The sequence below is a fragment of the Hordeum vulgare genome, chromosome 6H (assembly GCF_904849725.1).
Source record: "Hordeum vulgare subsp. vulgare chromosome 6H, MorexV3_pseudomolecules_assembly, whole genome shotgun sequence".
Classification (NCBI taxonomy): Eukaryota; Viridiplantae; Streptophyta; class Magnoliopsida; order Poales; family Poaceae; genus Hordeum; species Hordeum vulgare.
In genome coordinates this window covers 123458362-123482586 of record NC_058523.1, presented here as the reverse complement: position 1 = coordinate 123482586, position 24225 = coordinate 123458362, and the positions used below count along the sequence as shown (strand labels likewise).

Below are 24225 nucleotides of genomic sequence, written 5' to 3'. Positions count from 1 at the left end.
CGTGTGTCATCATACGTGCTTAGGGAAAAGAACTTGCATGACATCTATTGTCCATCCCTCCCGTGGCAGCGGGGTCCAAAAGGAAACTACGGGATATTAAGGTTCTCCTTTTAACAAAGAACCGGACCAACGCATTACCACTTGGTGAACACATGAACTCCTCAAACTATGGTCATCACCGGGAGTGGTTCCGGTTATTGTCACTCCGGGGTTGCCGGATCATAACACATAGTATGTAACTACAACTTGCAAGATCGGATCTAAAACACACATATATTGGTGACAACATAATAATTTCAGATCTGAAATCATGGCACTTGGGCCCTAGTGACAAGCATTAAGCATGGCAAAGTAGTAGCAACATCAATCTCAGAACATAGTGGATACTAGGGATCAATCCCCATCAAAACTAACTCGATTACATGATAGATCTCATCCTACTCATCACCGCCCAGCGAGCCTACGAATAGATTACTCACGAACGATGAAGAGGTTCATGGAATTGGAGAGGGAAGAAGTTTGATGATGACGATGGCGACGATTTCCCCTCTCCGGAGCCCAAGACGGACTCCAGATCTGCCCTCCAGATGAAGAACAGGTGGTGGCGGCGCCTCCGTATCGCAAATGCGACGAAAACTTCTCTTTTTATTTTTTTCTGGGACGAAAGGGGACTTATAGACCTCAGGTTGGGGGCGGCAGAGCCGTGTGGGCCCCACAAGCCTGCCCACCGCCACCAAGGGGTGGTGGCGGAGCCAGGGCTTGTGGCCCACTGGCCCACCCCCTCAGGTGGAACTTGGCGCAGATATTTTTTATATTTTCCAAAACTGCTCCCCGTAAATTTTCAGGACGTTTGGATAACTTTGATTTCTGCACAAAAATAATACCAATGAAATTCTGCTGAAAACAGCGTCAATCCAGGTTAGTACCATTCAAATCATGCAAATTAGAGTCCAAAACATGGGAAAAAGAGTTTGGAAAAGTAGATACGATGGAGACGTATCACCCCGCGTGCCTTCGTCCGAGTCGCAACCCCGCGATGGCTCCTCTGCCTCGCCGCGCCACACGCTGGTTCCTCCGCCTCGCCACGCAAAGCCTCCGCGCCGTCTCGCCTCCCCACCAACCACGCCGCCGCTCCTATTGCTGGGCCTCGCCTCCTCCCGTTCGCGCGCTCTTGCGCCTGGGCGACGGCGGCTCCGCTCGGCTGTGCGTGCCTGGACCCTTACTGCTCTCCGCCTCTCGCTCTCCCCGAGCTCCTGCACGCACCCCGCCCACACGGATCCCATCCTCGTAACTGCTCCAATCCGGCCGCGCCGCCTCTGCCTCGAGTCACAGCTCCTCTGTGCCCATCGCTCTGTGCTTGCGCCGAATCCGCCTTGTTGTCCTCCCACTACGCACCGCATGCCTTGATATCCTCCCACTACGCACCGCACGCCTTGCCGCGGCGACGACTGCCGCTCCGCCGAAGGCTCCCGCCTCTGCGCACCCCGGCGCATGCGTTTGTTTCCGCCTTGCCTCGTTTTGGTCTGGCGCCCTGCCTCGCCTCGATGGCTCCTTCTCGGTTGGTTGCGGCTCCGCCTGTGCGCCTGTCCTGCCGTGAGCCAGTAGCCAGCTTGATGCCTCACACCGCCTGCTCCGTCATCCACCGCCCCCTCTGCCAGCTGAGCCCGCGTGGTCCCCTGTCGGCTGGAAAAACAGCGACATGGGAAATGAGTGCGTCGGCTGCCCAGGTAAGAAGGTAATGTGGGTCAGCTGCCCAAATAAAAAAGCAACTTGGCTGGCTAATAAAGAAGAAGATGCAAACTGTGCCCACCTACCCACGTCACCACCCCATCGGCTGACCTACGTCGCCGTCTGGACGGCTGGCCTATCCACCTACTTCGACATCGAGCCGGCTCTAGCTGCATGTCCACTTCAACGTATAGTCAGGTCTACCTGACTGGCACATCCTCCGACCGGCAAAGGCTTAGCGGCTACACCCAACCGGTTCGCCGGCGTGCTCCATTGGCAAAAAGCAATGATGGCTGCAAGCCGCGTCGGCCGTCATTGACAACAACCGCCTTGCCAATGCCAAAAAAGCAATGTGAGGTCTTCACTGGCATATCCTCGTGCCGCACACAAAAAAGGATACCCCAAGCAACCCTCGGGGGCCATCCCGCATTTGTTTCAGCTACTTTAGTGTTCACTCCGGCGCTAGCTGGTCTCGGTCTGGGTTTGGCCGCTTGGTCTGATAAGTTCGTTCTCATAATACAACTTAGTAGCATGTACAGTACCAAAGGCCTACTCTTTGTCTCAGCTACAGACCGCACCGCGGCTATCCGGCTAGCGAGAGCGAAAGCTGGAGGTCACCACACGTGAAAATCGTCCGGGGAGAAAATGGCATGCGTGACCCGGTTGTTTCATTTGTGAGTATCTGCTCGGTCGAGTCTGCTCCAGAGTCTGAGTATTGTACGCTCCATTCCGGCTAACAAGAGCAAAAGACAAATATCGGAGAGAACTTGAAAAAGACTGAAGGGGACTCGAACCAAATCGAATGGGCACACTCTCCACAAAGCTTGCACTACGAGACCCAAATATTTGATATATCTGGGCCAACTAACTTTGTTTTTTGCACGATCATTTCCATGGGGAACCCCTCACCTGGAGGCCTCGATCCGGCTGGCTCCCCGCTCCGGCTACCTCCCTAGTCTAGTTGGCTCCCAGTTGGCCGACTCCAAGGTTGGTCGGTTCCAAGTTTGGGCGGCTCCACGACCCTCGTTCCGGCTGCCTCCCCATCCGTCTCCTCCAGATGGCCAGCTATGCGGAGTACCCAGCTGACTCCGCTTCCCGCAACGCCTCGCGCTTATCGATCGGCGGACTCTGCGTCCGCACATGGCAGGGCCTTGCGCCCATCAGTCGGCGGACTCCGTCCCCGCGCCCGACATCTTTGTCGCCATCGTGTGCTTCAACAACAGCAAAGACCCTCTGCCCGACTCTTCGAGTCGCCCGGAGGCTCGAAGCCTACATCCGGCGGACTTCGCGACCACGCCCGGCATGGCCCCACGCCCACCAGCGGCGAACTCCGCATCCGTGCATGCAGCGCCTCGCGCCCATCGGCCGGCAGATCCCGCGTCCGCATACGGCACGGCCCCATGCCTATCAGCCGGCGGACTCCATGTCTATGACCGACATCTTTGACACCACCGTCTGCTTCAGCAACAGCAAAGACCCTCCGCCAGACTCTTTGAGTCGCTCGGAGGCTCGGAGGCTACACCAAGCGAGTGTGCTTGCGCGCACCCACTGGAAACAGCCAGCCGACAGACTCCGTGTCAACGCACGGCAGGGCTCCGTGCCCACTGATACGTCTCAAACGTATCTATAATTTTTGATGGTTTCACGCTGTTATCTTGTCTTCTTTGTATGTTTTATGTACCTTTTTATATCTTTTTGGGGACTAACTTATTGATTCAGTGCCAAGTGCCAGTTCCTGTTTTTCCGTGTTTTTGACTCTTTTCTGATCTGATTTTGGAACGGAGTCCAAACGGAAGAAAAACCCCGAAATGATTTTTTCCCGAACGGCAGAAGTCCAGGGAGACTTTGGGCCAGGCCAGGTGGGCCCTAGGGAGCCCACAAGGGCCCACTCCGCCACCAGGGGAGGCGGCGGTGGGCAAGCTTGTGGCTTCCCTGGCCGCCTCCTGACCTAGGTTTTGCGCCTATATATTCCCAAATATTCCACCAAAAATCAGGGGACCTCGAAAATACTTTTCCGCCGCCGCAACCTTCCATTTCCGCGAGATCTCATCTGGAGACCCTTCCCGGCGCCCTGCCGGAGTGGACTTTGGAGGTGGAGGGCTTCTTCATCATCATCATCGCCCCTCCAATGACTCGTGAGTCGTTCACTTCAGACCTACGGGTCCGTAGTTAGTAGCTAGATGGCTTCTTCTCTCTCTTGGATCTTCAATACAAAGTTCTCCGTGATCTTCATGGAGATCTATCCGATGTAATCTTCTTTGGCGGTGTGTTTGTCGAGATCCAATGAATTGTGGACTTGTGATCAGATTATCTATGATATATATTTGAGTCTTTGCTGATTTATTATATGCATGATTTGATATCCTTGTAAGTCTCTCCGAGTCTTGGGTTTTGTTTGGCCAACTAGATCTATGATTCTTGCAATGGGAGAAGTGCTTGGTTTTGGGTTCTGCCATGTGGTGACCTTTCCCAGTGACAGTAGGGGCAGCAAGGCACACATCAAGCGGTTGCCATCAAGGGTAAAACGATGGGGTTTTTATCATTGGTTTGAGATTATCCCTCTACATCATGTCATCTTGCTTAAGGCGTTACTCTGTTCTGATGGACTTAATACACCAGATGCATGCTGGATAGCAGTCGATGTGTGGAGCAATAGTAGTATATGCAGAAAGTATCAGTCTACTTGTTTCGGACGTGATGCCTATAGAAATAATCATTGCATAGATATCGTCATGACTCTGCACAGTTCTATCAATTGCTCGACAGTAATTTGTTCACCCACCGTCTACTTGTTTTCATAAGAGAAGCCACTTGTGAACACTACGACCCACGGGTCTATTCACATCCATCATTTACAACTCCGCTTTTACTTTGCTTTGTTACTTTGTTGCTTTCAGTTCTCAGTTGGCAAACTATCTATAAGGGATTGACAACCCCTTCGTAGCGTTGGGTGCAAGCTTTTGTGTTTGTGCAGGTTGGTGAGATACTCTTCCGCCGGATTGATACCTTGGTTCTCAAACTAAGGGAAATACTTACCGTCGCTATGCTACATCACCCTTTCCGCTTCGAGGGAATACCAATGTGCCGTAGTATGTGTATTTCTGGCACAATTGCCAGGGGTAGACAGCAAACATCACCAACCAGCTGGCGGACTCCGCATTCGTGCACGACAACACCTCGCGCCCATCGGCAGACGGACCCCGTGTCCGAGCACGGCACGACCCCGTGCCCATCAGTCGGCAGACTCGTCGTCCATGCTCGACATCTTCAACGCCACCGTCTGCTCCAGCAATAGCAAAGACCCTTCGCTCGACTCTTCGAGTCTCCCGGAGGATTGAAGGCTACATCCAGCGGGTGCTCTTGCGCGCCCCTGCTGGAAACAGCCAGCCGACGGACTCCGCGTCCATGCTCGGCAGGGCCATGCGCCCACTGATGACCCACAAGTATAGGGGATCTATCGTAGTCCTTTGGATAAGTAAGAGTGTCGAACCCAATGAGGAGCAGAAGGATCTGACAAGTGGTTTTCAGCAAGGTAATATCTGCAAGCACTGAAATTATCGGTAACAAGTAGTTGTGTGGTGAGATGATTCGTAGAAAGCAACAAGTAACAAAAGTAACAAGGTGCAGCAAAGTGGCCCAATCCCTTTTGTAGCAAGGGACAAGCCTGGACAAAGTCTTATAGGAGGAAACACGCTCCCGAGGACACACGGGAATTTCTGTCATGCTAGTTTTCATCATGTTCATATGATTCGCGTTCATTACTTTGATAGTTTGATATGTGGATGGACCGGCGCTTGGGTACTGCCCTTACTTGGACAAGCATCCCACTTATGATTAACCCCTCTCGCAAGCATCCGCAACTACGAAAGAAGAATTACGACAAAGTCTAACCATAGCATTAAACTAGTGGATCCAAATCAGCCCCTTACGAAGCAACGCATAAACTAGGGTTTAAGCTTCTGTCACTCTAGCAACCCATCATCTACTTACTACTTCCCAATGCCTTCCTCTAGGCCCAAATAATGGTGAAGTGTTATGTAGTCGACGTTCACATAACACCACTAGAGGAAAAACAACATACAACACATCAAAATATCGAACGAATACCAAATTCACATGACTACTATTAGCATGACTTATCCCATGTCCTCAGGTAGAAAAGTAACTACTCACAAAGCATAATCATATTCATGACCAGAGAGGTAATGAGTAGCATCAAGGATCTGAACATAAACTCTTCCACCAAATAATCCAACTAGCACCAACTATAAAGAGTAATTAACACTACTAGCAACCTTACAAGTACCAATCGGAGTCGCGAGACGGAAATTGGTTACAAGAGATGAACTAGGGTTTGGAGATGAGATGGTGATGATGAAGATGTTCATGGTGATGAGTCCCCTCTGATGAGAGGAGTGTTGGTGATGACGATGGCGACGATTTCCCCCTCCGGGAGGGAAGTTTCCCCGACAGGATCATCCTGCCGGAGCTCTAGATTGGTTCTGCTCAAGTTCCAACTCGTGGCGGTGGCGAATCCTGCGAAAAGCCTCCTCCTGAATTTTTTTAGAACGAAACCCTTCATATAGCAGGAGAGGGGAGCGAGTGGGCCAGCAGGGAGCCCACAAGCCCCCTAGGCGCAGCCAGGGGGGGTGGCCGCGCCTAGCAGGCTTGTGGCCACCTGTTGGTGCCCCTCTGGCACTTCTTCGGCCCAGTATTTTTTATATATTCCCAAAAAACCAAGTTGATTTTCACGGCTTTTGGAGTTGCGCAGAATAGGCATCTCAAACGTGCTCCTTTTTCAGGCCATAATTCCAGCTGTCGGCATTCTCCCTCTTCATGTAAACCTTGCAAAATAAGAGAGAAAAGGCATAAGTATTGTACCATGAAGTGAAATAACAACCCAAAAAGCAATAAATATCAACATGAAAGCATGATGCAAAATGGACGTATCAACTCCCCCAAGCTTAGACCTCGCTTGTCCTCAAGCGAAAGCCGAGCTCAATAAATATGCCCACATGTTTAGGGAGAGAGGTGTCGACAAAACAAGATACGAACATGCATGCATCATGATCATGATCAGAATAGCAATACCAACATATAATCTCTCATGCTAAAGTGACAATTCCTTCACAAAGTAAAGTATGGATCATGAACCTTACCGAGAATTAGCAACCGATAGCCTTTAGTCATTGAAGCAATTGCAATTATCACAACATCATAAAGAGTCAAATAAGAGCTTGTAAAGCAAAACCACATACTCAATCATCTTTTTGTTCTTTACAATTGCTACAACTTAGGTGGTACTCATGAGATCAAAGATTCAGCTGAACACAGAGAAAGATAGGGGCTTATAGTTTTGCCTCCCAACTGCTTACCTCAACGGTAATGTCAACAATAATAATTCATGAATGCTTACCCCCAAGTTACCATATGAATATAGATCTTTCCCTAGCATATGACATTAGCCAAGATAAAGGCGAAACAAGGAATTGGTGAAGATCACCATGACTCTTTCAAGGGCAAAAAGTAAAGGTACAAGATAGGCCCTTCGCAGAGGGAAGCACAGGTGGTCATGCGCTTTTGAGGTTTGGATGCGTGTCCTCTTAGTGCGGAGGAACGTCACTTTATATTGCCTCCTGTGATAAAGAAAATTATTATGCAGTCTGTCGCTTTTATGTCTTCCTCTTAGTGCGGAGGAACGTCACAAGTTCGTACAAACCTTATTTTCCACACACTAATAGACCATACATATTAGGGAGCAATTTTTATTGCTTGCACCAATGAAAACTTACTTGAGGGATCTTATTTAATCCATAGGTAGGTATGGTGGCCTCTCATGGCAAAACTGGGTTGAAGGTTTATGGATGCATAAGTAGTATCTCTACTTGGTGCGGATGTTTTGGCTAATATGAGGTGGAAGCAATCTTCACATGCTAAGGGATCTCTAATCATGTAACATTGTTCGGAACCAAGCAAACACAATTCATTATGTTGTCTTCCTTGTCCAACATCTACTTCTAAGCATGCAATAGTTTAGTGAGTGTTCACAATCGTAGATGGTGTCAAAGATGATGTATTTATATGTGAACCTATGCTTCTTTATCACTTCCTATTAATTGCAACAATGACGAAGGTCTATGTTTGTCTACCCTCGACAAGTTTCAATCAACATTCTTTTTATCTGTGAAGCCATCACTTCCCATAAGATCATTACATGATCTTTCATGTTGTTGTTCTTTTCTCACTCATTTGATCATGGCAAGAGGCAAAGCCCTCAACTAAGACACTCTTTATTATATGGCTCACAAGCTCGAATACATCGGGGGTGACACAAAGCAAAACTCAAGACTAAAACACTAAGACTTTTAATCTACTAGAGAAAAAGAAAACTAAAAAAGAACAAACTAAAACAAAGGTAAAGGCAAAAGATGTGATGGTGATACGATAGGCAACTCCCCCAAGCTTGGCACAAGCCAAGGGGATTGCCCATATCCATGCTTAGTTGTCTTCCTTTGGCGGTGATGGTGGTGGAGTTGTTGCAGAGGCCTTGACCTTATTTAATTTCCATCTGAGCATAAAATTCTGCTCCCTCAGATCATCATTTTCCTCTTCAAGCCTTAACACCCTTTGGCATAATTCCTGCTTACTGTCCTGCAAGAAACGAGAAGGGATAAACAAAGTCTTAGGCTTCTTCCTTGAGTCACAGAGGCTCGACTTCTTGAACTCCACATGGGTGTCTCCAGGTGGAGGTAGAGGAGCCTCGTCTTCATCGGAACTTCTTCCTTCCTTCCCCTTGGGATCATAATATTATTACTCATCAATGGTCCAACCATAACGATCCAAGTCCCCATAGACCTTGGGGTTGTCAAGGTAATCGGCCACATAGCTCTCCCCCTCTGAATCTTGAGAAGACATCTTGCCCTAAATCTGCAGCAGAAAACAGGCTCGAAACGAAACAGAGGAAATTCGCGTGTTACGAGGGTCAGACATTTCGGGAGAATATATAATGATTTTTTCCAGACCAGAAGGAGTACTCTGCATGAATATGGAGTCCGGGAGGCACACGAGGTGGCCACAAGCCCCCCAGGCGCGGCCAGGGGGTGGGCCAGCGCCTGGCAGGCTTGTCGCCTCCTCGCGCGCTTTCCGGACTACTTCCATTTTTTCTATTTTTCATCAATTCCAAAACGGAGAAAAATTCCTACTGGAAAAGTTTCGGAGTCTGTTTTCTTACTGACTCACATACCTATTCGTTTTCGAAGTCTGAAACAGGCTGATAAACATCCCTTAGGTATTCTTCCGGAGTTATGATATTGATGATATTGCTTTCAACATTTATGGGAGTACCTGAGATATAATGCTTGATTCTCTGCCCATTTACAACTCTCGGACAATTACCTTCCGTGTTGTTGATCTTGATAGCACCGGAACGATATACTTCCTCAAAAATATAGGGACCTTCCCATTTAGAGAGATGCTTGCGTGCAAAAAATCTTAAACGAGAATTATATAGGAAGACATAATCACCTACATTGAACTCACGCTTTTGTATCCTCTTATCATGCCACCTCTTAACCTTTTCTTTGAACAACTTGGCATTTTCATATGCCTGAGCTTTCCATTCATCAAGCGAGCTAATGTCAAATAACCTCTTCTCACCAGCAAGTTTGAAATCAAAGTTGAGCTCTTTGATTTCCCAATAAGCTTTATGCTCTAGCTCAAGAGGTAAATGACATGCTTTACCGTACAACATTTTGTACGGAGACATGCCCATGGGATTCTTATAGGCAGTTCTATAAGCCCACAGTGCATCATCGATCTTCTTAGACCAATTCTTTCTAGACCTGTTGACAGTCTGTTGCAGGATTAATTTAATTTCTGCATTGCTTCGCTCTACTTGACCACTGGACTGAGGGTGATAGGGGGACGCAATTCTATGGTTGACATCGTACTTAGCAAGCGTTTTACAAAAAACACCATGAATGAAATGTGAACCACCGTCGGTCATCAGATATCTAGGGACTCCAAATCAAGGGAAAATAACTTCTTTAAGCATCCTGATAGAAGTGTTGTGAACAGCACTACTAGTGGGGATAACTTCTACCCATTTAGTGACGTAATCAACAACAACTATGATATGAGTATAGCCGTTGGATATTGGAAAAGGTCCCATATAATCAAAGCCCCAAACATCAAATGGTTCAATGACAAGTGAATAGTTCATACACATTTCCTGACGTTTACCGATATTACCTACTCTTTGACATTCGTCACAAGACAAGACAAACATACGGGCATCCTTGAAGAGAGTGGGCCAACAGAAACCTAATTGCAATACCTTGTGTGCAGTTCTATCTCCCGCATGGTGTTCTCCGTAGGCCTCGGAGTGACACTTCTGTAGGATCTGTCCCTATTCATGTTCAGGTACACAACGTCTAATAACACCATCTACTCCTTCCTTATAAAGGTGAGGATCATCCCAAAAGTAATGTCTCAAGTCAAAGAAGAATTTCTTCTTTTGCTGGTATGTGAAACTAGGTGGTATATATTTGGCAACGATATAGTTTGCATAATCAGCATACCACGGTGCACTACGTGAAGTATTGATGACATTCAGTTGCTCATCAGGAAAGCTATCATCAATAGGTTGTGGGTCATCAAGAACGTTCTCTAACCTAGAGAAGTTATCTGATACGGGGTTATCACCACCCTTCCTGTCAACAACATGCAAATCAAATTCTTGTAGCAAGAGAAACCATCTGTAAGTCTAGGTTTAGCGTCCTTATTCTCCATGAGGTACTTAATAGCAGCGTGACCAATGTGAATAGTGACTTTGGAATCAACTATGTAAGACCTGAACTTTTCACATGCAAACACGACTGCTAAAAACTCCTTTTCCGTAGTAGCATATTTCTTTGGGCACTGTCTAGATTTTTACTAGCATAGTGAATAACATTCAACTTCTTATCAACTCTTTTCCCTAGGAAAGCACCAACAACATAATCACTAGCATCACACATGATTTCAAAAGGTAAGTTCCAATTAGGTGGTTGAACAATAGGCGCAGTTATCAAGTCCTTCTTAAGTATTTCGATGGCTTCCTCACAATCATCGTCAAAAACAAAAGGAATATCCTTTTGCAAGAGATTGGTAAGAGGCCTAGAAATCTTAGAGAAGTCTTTGATGAACCTCCTATAGAAACCAACATGACCAAGGAAACTTCTTATACCTTTGATATCTATGGGGTATGCATTTTCTCGATCGCATCAACCTTAGCCTTATCGACTTCAATACCTCTTTCAGAAATTTTATGTCCTAAGACGATGCCTTCATTAACCATAAAGTGGCACTTCTCCCAATTCAATACAAGATTGGTGTCTTTACATCTCTGAAGACTCAATAAAGGTTGCTGAGGCAATCATCAAAGGAAGACCCATAAATGGAGAAGTCATCCATGAAAACCTCAACAATATTTTCACAAAAGTCAGAGAATATAGCCATCATACATCTTTGAAAGGTGGCAGGTGCATTACATAAGCTAAAAGGCATACGTCTATAAGGAAAGGTACCAAAAGGGCAGGTGAAAGTGGTTTTCTCCTGATCAAATTGTGCAACTTGTATTTGGGAGAAACCAGAATAACCGTCTAGAAAGCAGAAGTGTGTGTGTTTAGACAATCTTTCTAGCATTTGGTCGATAAAAGGCAAAGGGTAATGATATTTCCTAGTGGCTTTATTCAATTTCCTAAAATCGATCACCATCCTATAGCCAGTAATAATCCTCTATGGGATCAATTCATCCTTATCATTAGGGACAACGGTAATGCCTCCCTTCTTAGGGACGCAATGCACCGGACTCACCCAATCACCATGAGCAACAGGATAGATAATACCTGCTTCCAGGAGCTTTAATATTTATTTTCTTACTACCTATTTCATCTTAGGATTTAATCTCCTTTGATGATGAGCAACTAGTTTGGAATCAGGATTAGTCTTAATCTTGTGCTGGCATAGAGTGGGACTAATGCCCTTAAGATCATCAAGAGTATATCCAATAGTAGCACGGTGCTTCCTCGGAGTTTTTCGTAACTTCTTTTCGTCATGCTCTGAGAGGCTAGCATTAATAATAACAGGATATATCTATTTTTCATCAAGATAAGCATACTTAAGAGTATTAGGCAACTGTTTAAGCTCGAACACAGGATCACCCTTTGGTGGGGTTGGATCCCCAAGCAGTTCAACAGGCAAATTATTCTTAAGGATAGGATATTGTTCTAAGACAACCCTATCTATCTCATCCCTTTCATCCATATGCATATCATTTTCATGCTCAAGCAAGTATTGCTCTAAGGGATCAGTAGGAGGCACATCAATAGAAGCCAAGGCAATAGTTTCATCCTTACTGGGCAACTCTTTTTCATGAGGTTGTCTACCAAACTTGGAGAAACTGAACTCATGTGACACACCTTCAAAGCCAACAGTGACAGTTTGCTTCTCACAGTCAATATGAGCATTGACGGTATTGAGAAAAGGTCTGCCAAATATGATGGGACAAAAGCTATCTTGAGTGGTAGCAAGAACGAGGAAATCAGCAGGATACTTCGTTTTACCACACAAGACTTCAACATCCCTAACAATTCCCACGGGGCAGATAGTATCTCTATTGGCAAGCTGAATAGTGACATCAATAGGTTCTATCTCAACAGGTGCAATCTCGTCTTTAATTTCATCATATAAGGATTGAGGTATTGCACTAACACTAGCACCCACGTCACATAAACCATGATAGAAATGGTCTCCTATCTTAACAGAAACAACAGGCGTGCCAACAACAGGCCTATGTTTATCTCTAGCGTGAGGTTTAGCAATTCTAGCAGGATCTTCACAAAAGTGAATATTATGTCCCTCAACATCATCGGACATGAGATCTTTGATAATAGCAATGCTAGGTTCAACTCTCATTTGCTCAGGGGGTGTAGGTGTTCTAATGTAGCCTCTATGTATCACAGTTGAAGCTTTAGAATGATCCTTTATCCTAACAGGGAAAGGTGGTTTCTCAATGTAAGCATTGGGAACAATAGGATCATTGTAGGCAATGAATTTCTCTTCAACTCGATTGGGTTTAACTACGTTGACTTCTAAAGGAGGATGATATTTAAACCACTTCTCTTTGGGGAGATCAATATGAGCAGCAAATGATTCACACAATGAAGCTACTATCTCTGAGTCAAGTCCATACTTAGCGCTAAAATCACAAAAAATATTTGTTTCAACAAAGGATTTAACGCAATCAAACTTGAAATTCATGACTGACTCCTTACCTTGATCAAGCTCCCAATCTTCAGAATTGCGTTTAATTCTCTCCAATAAATTCCATTTGAAGTCAATATCTCTCTTCATAAAAGAACCGGTACAAGAAGTGTCAAGCATGGTGTGATCATCATGAGAAAGCCGAGCATAGAAGTTCTGAATGATAATTTCTCTCGAGAGCTCATGGTTGGGGCACGAATATAACATTGATTTAAGCCTCCCCCAAGCTTGAGCGATGCTTTCTCTATCACGAGGCCAAAAATTATAAATATAATTCTGATCACGATATACTAGATGCATAGGATAAACTTTTGATGAAATTCCAATTTCAACTGATTGTAGTTCCATGATCGAGTATCATCACATAGCCTATACCATGTAAACGCCTTATCCCTCAAAGATAAGGGAAATACCTTCGTCTTGACCTCATCCTCGGGAAAACCTGCAAGCTTAAATAAACCACAAACTTCATCTACATAGATTAGATGCAAGTCTGGATGTGAAGTTCCATCTCGTGTAAAAGGATTAGCCACCACTTTCTCAAGCATACCCGAAGGAAATTCAAAGCAAATACTTTCAATAGGTGCAGCAGGTTGAGGAGCAACTCTTTGTGCTTCCCTTCAAAGTGAAGATACCCCGAACAATCCCCTCAAAGGATTAGTTTCCATAGTGAAAAGTGACAACAAATTTCAGCACACTATATGAATGTTTCCTTACCAATTTCCACTTACCAAAGGCGCTTCACTCCCCAGCAACGGCGCCAGAAAAGAGTCTTGATGACCCAAAAGTATAGGGGATATATAGTAGTCCTTTCGATAAGTAAGAGTGTTGAACCCAACAAGGAGCAGAAGGATCTGACAAGTGGTTTTCAGCAAGGTACTATCTGCAAGCATTGAAATTATCAGTAACAAGTAGTTGTGTGGTGAGATGATTCGTAGCAAGCGACAAGTAACAAAAGTAACAATGGTGCAGAAAAGTGGCCCAATCCCTTTTGTAGCAAGGGACAAGCCTGGACAAAGTCTTATAGGAGGAAATACGCTCCTGGGGACACACGGGAATTTCTGTCATGCTAGATTTCATCATGTTCACATGATTCGCGTTCGTTACTTTGATAGTTTGATATGTGGGTGGAACGACGCTTGGGTACTGCCCTTACTTGGACAAGCATCCCACTTATGATTAACCCCTCTTGCAAGCATCCGCAACTACGAAAGAAGAATTAAGACAAACTCTAACCATAACATTAAACTAGTGGATCCAAATCATCCCCTTACGAAGCAACACATAAACTAGGGTTTAAGCTTCTCTCACTCTAGCAACCCATCATCTACTTACTACTTCCCAATGCCTTCCTCTAGGCCCAAATAATGGTGAAGTGTTATGTACTCGACGTTCACATAACACCACTAGAGGAAAAACAACATACAACACATCAAAATATCGAACGAATACCAAATTCACATGACTACTATTAGCATGACTTATCCCATGTCCTCAGGAACAAAAGTAACTACTCACAAAGCATAATCATATTCATGACCAGAGAGGTAATGAGTAGCATCAAGGATCTGAACATAAACTCATCCACCAAATAATCCAACTAGCATCAACTACAAAGAGTAATTAACACTACTAGCAACCTTACAAGTACCAATCGGAGTTGCGAGACGGAGATTGGTTACAAGAGATGAACTAGGGTTTGGAGATGAGATGGTGCTGATGAAGATGTTGATGGTGATGATTCCCCTTCGATGAGAGGAGTGTTGGTGATGATGATGGCGATGATTCCCCCCCCCCCCCCGGAGGAAAGTTTCCCTGGCACGATCGTCCTGCCGGAGCTCTAGATTGGTTCTGCTCAAGTCCTGCCTCGTGGCGGCGGTGAATCCTCCGAAAAGCCTCCTCCTGACTTTTTTCGGAACGAAACCCTTCATATAGCACAAGAGGGGAGCCAGTGGGCCAGTAGGGAGCCCACAAGCCCCCTAGGCGCGGCTAGGGGGGTGGTCGCGCCTAGCAGGCTTGTGGCCACCTGCTGGCGCCCCTGTGGCACTTCTTCGTCCCAGTATTTTTTATATATTCCCAAAAAAATCCACGTTAATTTTCATGGCTTTTGGAGTTGCGCAGAATAGGCATCTCAAACTTGCTCCTTTTTCAGGCCAGAAATCCAGCTGCCGGCATTCTCCCTCTTCATATAAACCATGCAAAATAAGAGAGAAAAGGCATAAGTATTGTACCCTGAAGTAAAATAACAGCCCAAAAAGCAATAAATATCAACATGAAAGCATGATGCAAAATGGACGTATCACCCACCAGCCGACAGACTCCGCATCCGTGCACGGCAGCGCCTCGCACCCATTGGCCGGCGGACCCCGTGTCCGTGGACGGCAGGGCTACGTGCCTATCAGTCGGAGGACTCCACGTCCGCGCCTGACGTCTTCAACGCTGTCGTCTGCTTCAGCAAAAACAAAGACCCTCTGCTCGACTCTTCGACTTGCCCGGAGGCTCGGATGCTACACCCAGCGGGTGCGCTTGCGCGCCCCCGATGGAAACTGCCGACCGGCAGACTCCGCGTCCATCCTCGGCAGGACCCCGCGCCCACCAGCGGACATATTCCGTGTTCGTGCATGGCAGAGAGTCACACGCATTGGTCGGTGGACCCCGCGTTCATGCACGACAGCCTTGCGCCAGTCAGTAAGCGGACTCCGTGTTCGCGCACAACATCTTCGACGCCACCGTCTGCTTCAGCAACAGCAAAGACCCTCCTCCCAACTCTTTAAGTCGCCTGTAGGCTCGGACGCTACACCTAGCGGGTGCGCTTGCGCACCCCCGTTGGAAACAGCTAGCTGGTGGACACGCATGCTCACGCGGTAGGGACCCATGCCCACCAGACGACGGACTCTGCATCCACGCCCGACATCCTCGATGTCGTCGACTGCTTTAGCAACTATGAAGGCACGCTCTTTGAGTTGCACTGGAAGCAAGCCACGTTGACCGTGTCCCGCTGCCAACTGTCACAAACGAACTCTGCTATGAAAATATAAAAAACCCTCTGCCCAACTCTCCAAGTTACCCGGAGGCTCAGAGGCTATTGTCGGGGGAATAACCCCCAGGTAGGCTCATGGAGACGACTCAACATTTTAAATTATCGGGGTGGCTAAGGCCCACCGTTCCGGCTACCCCATCTGGCTCCTGGTCCGACTGCGGCCTGTCCGGTTGGAGCCAGTCCGGCTACAGGCTGCTCTTGGCGAACTACGGGCTGCATTCCACACCCGGCCGGCTGGAATCCTATCCGACTGGAGTGTGTCGGGCTGGAGCCTTACCGGCTGCAGGCTCTTGATGGCTGACTGCGGGGTGCAGGCTACACCGGGCTGGGTGGAAGCCTATCCGGCTCAAGCCTGTCCGGCTAGAGCCTTGCAGACTGCACGTTGCTAGTGGCCGGCTACATGCTATCGGCTGCACCCGGCCGGCTGGAGCCTGGCCGGCTGCAGCCCTATGAAGTTAACTACAACGTGAATACACTATAGCCTAGCTCTCAACCTGCCTACAGCTTGAGATGTAAGCTACCCACTGTAGCTTACATCTCAAGCCACCCACTCATGCCTATATAAAGGGCACCATGCCTACTCACTTAGGATATGCTCTCTCACGGGCTCACTCTCTCCCCTTCTCTCTCTCACACACATGCATGAGGCACGAGGGAAGAGCTCTCACAGCTCCCTCTTCCTCCCCAAATACATCTCAAGGAGCAACTCTGTACTATAACCAGATACACTACATATATATCATCAGACATGCAAGATTAGGGGTGTTACCTTCACGCGAGGGCCCCGAACCTAGGTAAACCACCATGTGCTACTACCCTATCCCGTCCCGAATCTTCCACGATGGCCTTGCTCTCACCTCAATTAGCCACCCCCTGGAACCTGTTGTGAGAAAACAACGACACACGTTAAGGTGGACAACAGCTACACTCTACACAATCAAGTAGAAGCATTCATACATCCATCTAGCTATAAATCCATCCATCCAACGCGCAGCCATACAGGGGAGCATGCGTGTTGTCTGCTGTCCATGTGACGGTGCAGAGAAGCGCGCGTGAGTGTCGAGTGTGTGTGCACCAAGCTAATGCTAGGGACCAGACGGAAGGAGAGAGTACTTGCTCGTCACGGGAGGCACGTTCGCTTGCGTTCGGAGTGGAGAGGTATTGTCACAGCCCCAGACCTAGAATTGTTTGTCTTTGCATCTCATGCATGCATTCCTATTTTTTTTCTTTTGGAAATGAAATGAGGAGTGATCAAGCCTCATCATTTAAAGTTTTGTCAAACAAGCAACATAAATATTGCTTCAAATTGGTTCAAGGAAATGTCCCTGATTTTCCAATAAAATATTGGACTGAAATAAAAATGTCAACCAATATTTTGGATCACAGAAACTTTTTATATTGGATTTTCTTTAATTAATCAAACAACTATTTTAAATGGAATTATATTTTCTATATATAAAATATAGCTTTTTAAATACTGAAACTATTATGTGGTATTGGACATTTATATTTATGCCACATAAAAATATTATAAGGATTTTGCAAAATGATTTGGATTTATTTTCAAATCAACACAAATGTTAGCAAATAGAAAACAGAAAAGAATAAAGAGAAGAAAATAGAAAACCCTACATGTTGCCCCTCCAGGCCCAGTCCACCAGGGGCGAGGAGGTCATCTTCCTCCTCCGCCAGGAGGACGGGCAGAGCCGTGGCAAGCTCGCCTTGCCACCTCCTGCTTGTCGTGTCGCCTCCCCCTTGCTCTCTCTCGCCAGCGCGACGTCAAGCCCTCCTTATCTCCTCCCCATTCCATTCCCCTCCTCTTCTCTCTGTTTCCTCTCTTCTCTCGCCGCCGTTGTCGAGCACTGCTCAAGTTCGTCGCCGTCGACCCCGGCCACCCCTCGCTTCCCTGTCACGCTCCACACCTCCGCCTCGATGAGCTGCTTCTCTCCATCAACTCCTCCGAGCTCCCGAGCCCCCGCAGCGTCGCCATCATCGCCGTTTCTCCCTCCGGTCACCGGATCCGCCGCCGTCGATTCGGCCTGCTCCGAGCCCCCCCTTCATCGCTGATGCCAGAAATGGAGCCGCCGTGAGCTCCTGCTCCTCCTCCTATGCTCTCCCCCTCCGTTCCTGCCCTCTAGCGCCAACCCCCACCATGGCCGACTCCGGACACCGCCCGAGGTCGTCGCCGGCCTCGCTCCGGCCACCTCCTGGCCCGTGGCTTTGTCGGAACGGATGCTGCGCTTCATCAGCTATCCGTAAAGCCAAACCGCGACCGAAATGGATGCCCATAGGGATATTCCGATGAGCTCCGCCGCGTCTGTAGTCGCCGGCGTTGAGCCGCCGGTGGTCTCGACCCCGTGTGACCGTGGGTTGACTCCCCTGAGTCATAGACAGGTGGGGCCTATCCCTGTTTAACTTAAGTCAATCACAAAATTAACTAACCAGATTAACTAACCTAAAGACTCACTAACAGTGGGCGCTACGATTCTAAAACAGGAATTAAAACTAATCTAACCCTCTTAATTAACCTCTGTCACTAACGTGTAGACCCCACACGTCAGGTTTGACTTTGACTGGGCCAGTTGACTACTGACGCAGTGCTGACACAGTAATTAATTTCCTATTATAAAATAATTCCATAAAATGCCTAAAACTTCAAAAATTCATAGAAAATAAAACATAACTCGGATGAAAATAATTTATATATGAAAAAGGATCAGAAAAATCCAAAGAATCCGATTATGGCATTTTCATGCATGTTTGAAAAAGTTAACATCACCAAATAGGAAAAATGGTGAACAGGATAAATTTCATATTTAGTTTGGAGATGGAATTTGATACTTATTTGAATTCCACTTCAATTGTTATGACCAAACATTGGTCAATGCAAATCAGTACCTCAAAATACTAACCCCATGCATGTTGGAACAACTTGTTATGAGCATCAGGTCGAATCAATTATAAGGGTACTTGGAAAAATACCCGGCTTGAAGTGATATTTGAATTCAAATTCAAATCCAACTTCAACTTAAGAAATGATAGCCACATTAGCCCTGCCACCTTTCATTTCGTGTCTTGAGCATGCATCATAGTGTTGCATTTCTGTGAAGTGATTGTTGTTCCTTTCTTGTTTGCCGGTGTTGTTCCCTCTCGGTAGACGATATTTCCGACGAGGTGTTCGTTGACATTGATGAAGACTCATTGCTATCTTCAGACGTGTCAGGCAAGCAAACCTCCTTGAGCATATTGATATAAACCCACTCTCTCGCTCCTGCTCTCTGTTACTGCATTAGGAGAAACACGATTCAACTGTACATGTTATCGGTAGTTGAACCGATTCCTCTGCATGACCTGATTTTGTCACAGTAAATAGTTGAAACCACTTAGCATGAGTAGCAACTGCTTGAGCCTTGTTGTGCTTACTCATCCATGCTTGTTTACAATTCCTGCTATGCTTAGAGTAGTGTCGGGTCTGATCCATCTGGATGATGAATCAGAATGGTTGTGTTCATGTCCTACAGTGTGGGAGTAGAAGTGTGAATCCGATTTGGTAAAGGTAGCGATGAGAGGCCATGTAGGAGTACATGGTGGGTTGTCTCATTGGGACCGTCCTTAAGAACTGAGTTCTGTGTAGGTTATCCAAGACAAGATACTACCATGCATTGGGCCCTGAAATATGACCCCGCTCGGCTTATTAATTGCCTAGATCCCTGTCCAGGAGTTGCAATTAGTTTCTGGTGTTTGTAGGAAAAGTGTTGGCGGTCGTGTTTAGCTCTGCCCGACGGGGTAGGCTTCTCTGCGGTAGATACACAGTGGCACAGTGTACCAAGTGGCACCCGGATGGTGGGCTTGGGAACCCTACGCACATCGTTTGGGGCCGTAGAGGAAACCTCGGCCGGACTTCCTTGCGGGTTCAGTCTCAAATAGGCGATAAACCTGGACTAGGGTCTTGTGTGGTTAACGGTCATGGCCGACACCCACGCCAGTGCTTCCGCTTGAAGGTTGCCGAGATGCATGACGTGCACATGGTGATAAGTGGTGGGAGCGTGTGTGAAGAATTATACCCCTGCAGGGTGAATCAATCTATTCGAATAGCCGCGTACTCGGATATGGACTACTTGGAAGCATTATGTGGTACATAGACAAGTTAAATGGATACTCTAAAACATGCAAGATAAGTGTGAGTGCTATGGAATGCCTTCTCGTAGGGAGACGAGAGTGGATCCATAGTGGTGTATTGCATTGGTGAATATGTGGACTCGTGTGCGCTATCCCACCTCAAAGAAAGAACTTGTAGTCATAGTACAGGTTAGCCAAGAGTCAAAGCTGGCTTGCTGCAATCAAACCACACAATCCTTTCATTGAAACATGATGCATATGTAGATAGTTCTGATGTAAGTCTTGCTAAGTACCTTTGTACTCACGGTTGCTTTATTTATGTTTTTGCAGAGAAGTCTTAGACTCATTAAAAGGTTCTACGCGATGTGTTCGATGTTGACCGGAATAGTTTGGGAATCCCAGACAAAGGTCTAGCTCCTTTGATAGGGTCGTATTAGCTTTTCAGGCTCTTCCAGCCACTTTTAGTAGATGTCTGTACCCAGACATGATTTTCTTCCGCTTGTTGTTTGTATGACTTGGGTGTCGGGTCACGAGACCCCTATTTGTAATATCATACTATCTTGACTCTTATGAGTCTTTAATAAATGCTTGAGTCATAGAGTTATGTTGTGATGCCATGTTGTATCTACACATATCGTGCATAATGTGTGTATGTTTGAAATGCATTATATGTGTGGGATTCGACACCTAGTTGTTTTCCTTTAGTAATACTCTTTACAGGGAAATGCCTCTTTGTGTTTCCATCGGGCCTTGGTAGCTTGTTACTGCTCGGAACACATTGATTGACTGGCATGTATCCTTCTTTGCTGTTGTGTCTGTCCCCTCGGGGAAATGTCACGCGGTGTAATGGAGTCCTTGTAGCTTGCTACGACTCGTCTACACACACTGATCACCGACACCTGCTTTGCTGGGTTATGTATGCCTGTCCTGTACGGATGTACCACTTGGGTTTATAACTAGTCATGTTGACCCGGTTTCTTGTCGTTTGAACGCTAGCGACACATTCATATACGTGAGCCAAAAGACGCAAACGGTCCCGGCCAAGGTAAGGTGGCGGCCGTGGAGTTTACCGTGCGTGAGGCCGCAAAGTCATGTGATGTGTGACAGGCTGGGTTCTTATGACCTAGGATCGGGGTCCCGACAGGGATGAGACGACGCCGAACAAAGGAGGGGAGAGATTGTGTTCTCGTTGTGTTGCTCGTGCTCTAATGCGACAATGGATGATGGGAATTGGGCTATGCCTCGAGCAAGTCAGCGAGTTGTACCGGAGAAAACCCGGCTCGTCTCAGTCAGGAAAGGAGCCCCTTTTCACGACTTAGCTCGCTCATTTATCCTATCGGGTCGAGCTATAGCGAGCCGAGGTGGAGCGAGCTTCGAACCGAGCCAAAAAGCTCGCTCAGACGTCCAGTCCTAATCTCTGGAGGCCATATCGAGAAGGCAATTGTCTCCATTATGATGCTTGTCTTGTTGAAAATTTGGAAGGAGCGTAACGCGAGAGTCTTCCACAACACGACAACCCCTACCATTGTCGTCGTCGCCAAGATCAAAGGGGAGGCCCATCTTTGGGCGCTGGCTAGAGCCAGCATTTGAGTGCTCTTATGTCGTGAAAGTAGTCATTGTCTTTATTTTCGTCATTTTACGGCTTATGTCAAAACCTTTTTCATAATTAATGAAATGGCAAGTATTTTGCCTTATTCCCAAAAAAAATATTGTGAGGCAATACGGGGGTTCTCGAAAATAGAATATACACACACTAAACAAGGAAATCATATATCTGGAAATATGAAAAGGACACATATTACCTTTGTACTCCATACCCCACTTCAGTTTGACGATAACAAACTTTCCAGATAGGTTGTTAAGGAAAGGCTTTAGGTTAACTGATACCGTGGCCTGCAAAACATATGAACCATGAGAAAGTGAACCACGTGGTCATATTTTACTCTTGAATGAGTAGATATAACAGTAGTGGTGTTAGGGGCATTAGGCCAACTCCAAGCGGCCGACACAAATGGACACATATTTTATCCGTTTTTTGTATGCTTGGGTCTCCTCTAGGGCCGGCTTCCACCCTCGTTCGCACCAGTATTGCCAGTGTGCCCAACCGGCCAACCCATTTGGTATGCCTGGCCTTTTTTTCCAACAAACATATTTGAGAAAATAAAGCTAGAATTCATGTCGGCATCGTGCCAGCATACAAAATGAATGCCTCTTGGCTAGAGTTCATGGCAATATACAGAGAAGTATGTCTGAGACGTAGTTCATGCATCTCGACTTTATTTCATGTGGGCATACAAAATGATTGCATCTGTTCATAGTTCATTAATCTATCACGAGCATCTCATTTTGCTTGTACTCGAACAAAGCCCTTTTGTAACACCCTTATTTAATGAGCTACATTGATCATCATCATTAAGTAAGCTACCTTGATTAACTAGTCATGATCATCTTTGACTCATATATCATCATCATTAACTGAGAAATTAAATTCACCAACATGGTTGGAAAATAGTTCACCATTTAGCCAATATTCCATAGCAACTATTGGTTAAGGAAATCAACATCACTTGGTTGCTTAATTGGGCTATATCAACTAAAACAGGGCCAAATAAGCATATTTAAATACCTTTTCATTTATGCAAAATTCAAACAACTTCATTTACTTTCCATACTTTTTGTGGCAGTGCCAAATAATGCAATAGTCCCATAATTTACAAAAGTCATTTGATGTCTAACTAAAATAAAAAGCTATTGCTGTAAAAAATGAAACTGAATATTTTTTAAGAAAAACCCTACCCATGGGCCTTAGGCCACAGGGATAGGCCCAGCTGGCCCAGCCGAACGATCCCGCGTGTCCTTGCCGGACCACCTCATCATCCCCGCCGCTACAGCTCTGCGGAGAAGGGGATAAGGCCGACCCCGTGACCCCTTGGTCGCCTCCCCTCCAATAACGCCACTCCCACTCACTTTAAGCTCTCCCCCGCGCTCTTCGCCTCCCACCCTAGCGATGCTGTTGCCATGGCCGACCTCTCCTGCACGCTCAACATTCCCCGTGCGCCCTGAGATTGTGTCCACGGTTCTCACCATCGATCGCTATGGCCTACGGTGCCACTAGGTTGGGCCGGAAGCCACCATAGCGCCCGCTTTGCCGTCTTCTTCCACCTCGGTACATTGGAGCTTCGCTGCCATGATTCGCTCCATCAAGTCTCCCTCGAGCCCACTTTGCACCTCTACATGACAGCCATGAGCCCCTCTTCCTCCCCCAGACTTCTCTGGCTCGCGTTCGTCCTGTAGCCATCACTACAATGTGAGCTGAAGCTCAGCGCTTCTCGAGATCGTCTCCGGTGATGCCTCGGTGACCAAATGGTCAAACCGTGGTGTCCAACATCTTCATCGCACCGCATAGAGCACCATAGCCACTTTGTTTCACTCGATTGAATGCTCCTTCGATTCGTCCACACCAGCCCAAGCTCCGGTCGCCGCCTCGCCTCAACGTCGACGTTGACTCTGGCCATCTCCGCCCTGTCACCATCGCTGTTGGATGCGCCACTTCGTGGGTGCTCGAATGTCACCTCCCGCGCTCGATCTGACCCCCTATCACACATTTCCGAAGAGTTCCGCTAGCCTTCACTGTGGATTTGATCGCCGGAGCCAACTCCGGGGCTACCGTTGATGTGGCACCGCCTAGGGCCCACCCTGGGTCACCGCGAGTGCGTCTCTTGGCTTTACTTGACTAGGTTGACCCCAGTCAATGTTGCTGACTAGGCAGCCCAATCACTCACTGGTGGCCCACCCTCCTAATCTAACTAAAAATAGTTAAAATTATTAAGTTGATTTTGTTAAGTCACTGTAGGTCCCACCCTCTAATTAACCCAGCTAATTAATCTATCCCCTAATTAGCTCCATATGTATGATATGTGGGGCCCATCCACCGTATAAACAGATAGGACCGGCCCAATCATCCTCCTGACTCGTCAAGGGGGGACCATGAGTCAGCCTATGTTGACTGGTCTATTGACCTCCTCAACGGACCC

At 46.8% G+C, this 24225-nt stretch overlaps 1 protein-coding gene across 1 annotated transcript in view; it reads right to left on the bottom strand.

Moving 5' to 3' along the window:
• The window catches only part of LOC123405206 (probable small nuclear ribonucleoprotein F), an 89818-nt gene extending 66540 nt beyond the window's left edge, over window positions 1–23278 (bottom strand). The window contains exons 1-2 of the mRNA XM_045098986.1: window positions 23159–23278; window positions 21994–22084 (exon numbers count right to left, since the gene is read on the bottom strand). Of these exons, the coding sequence (XP_044954921.1) occupies window positions 21994–22084; window positions 23159–23278 (211 nt within the window). The remainder of the gene's footprint in view (window positions 1–21993; window positions 22085–23158) is intronic.
• Window positions 23279–24225: the final 947 nt, after the last annotated feature.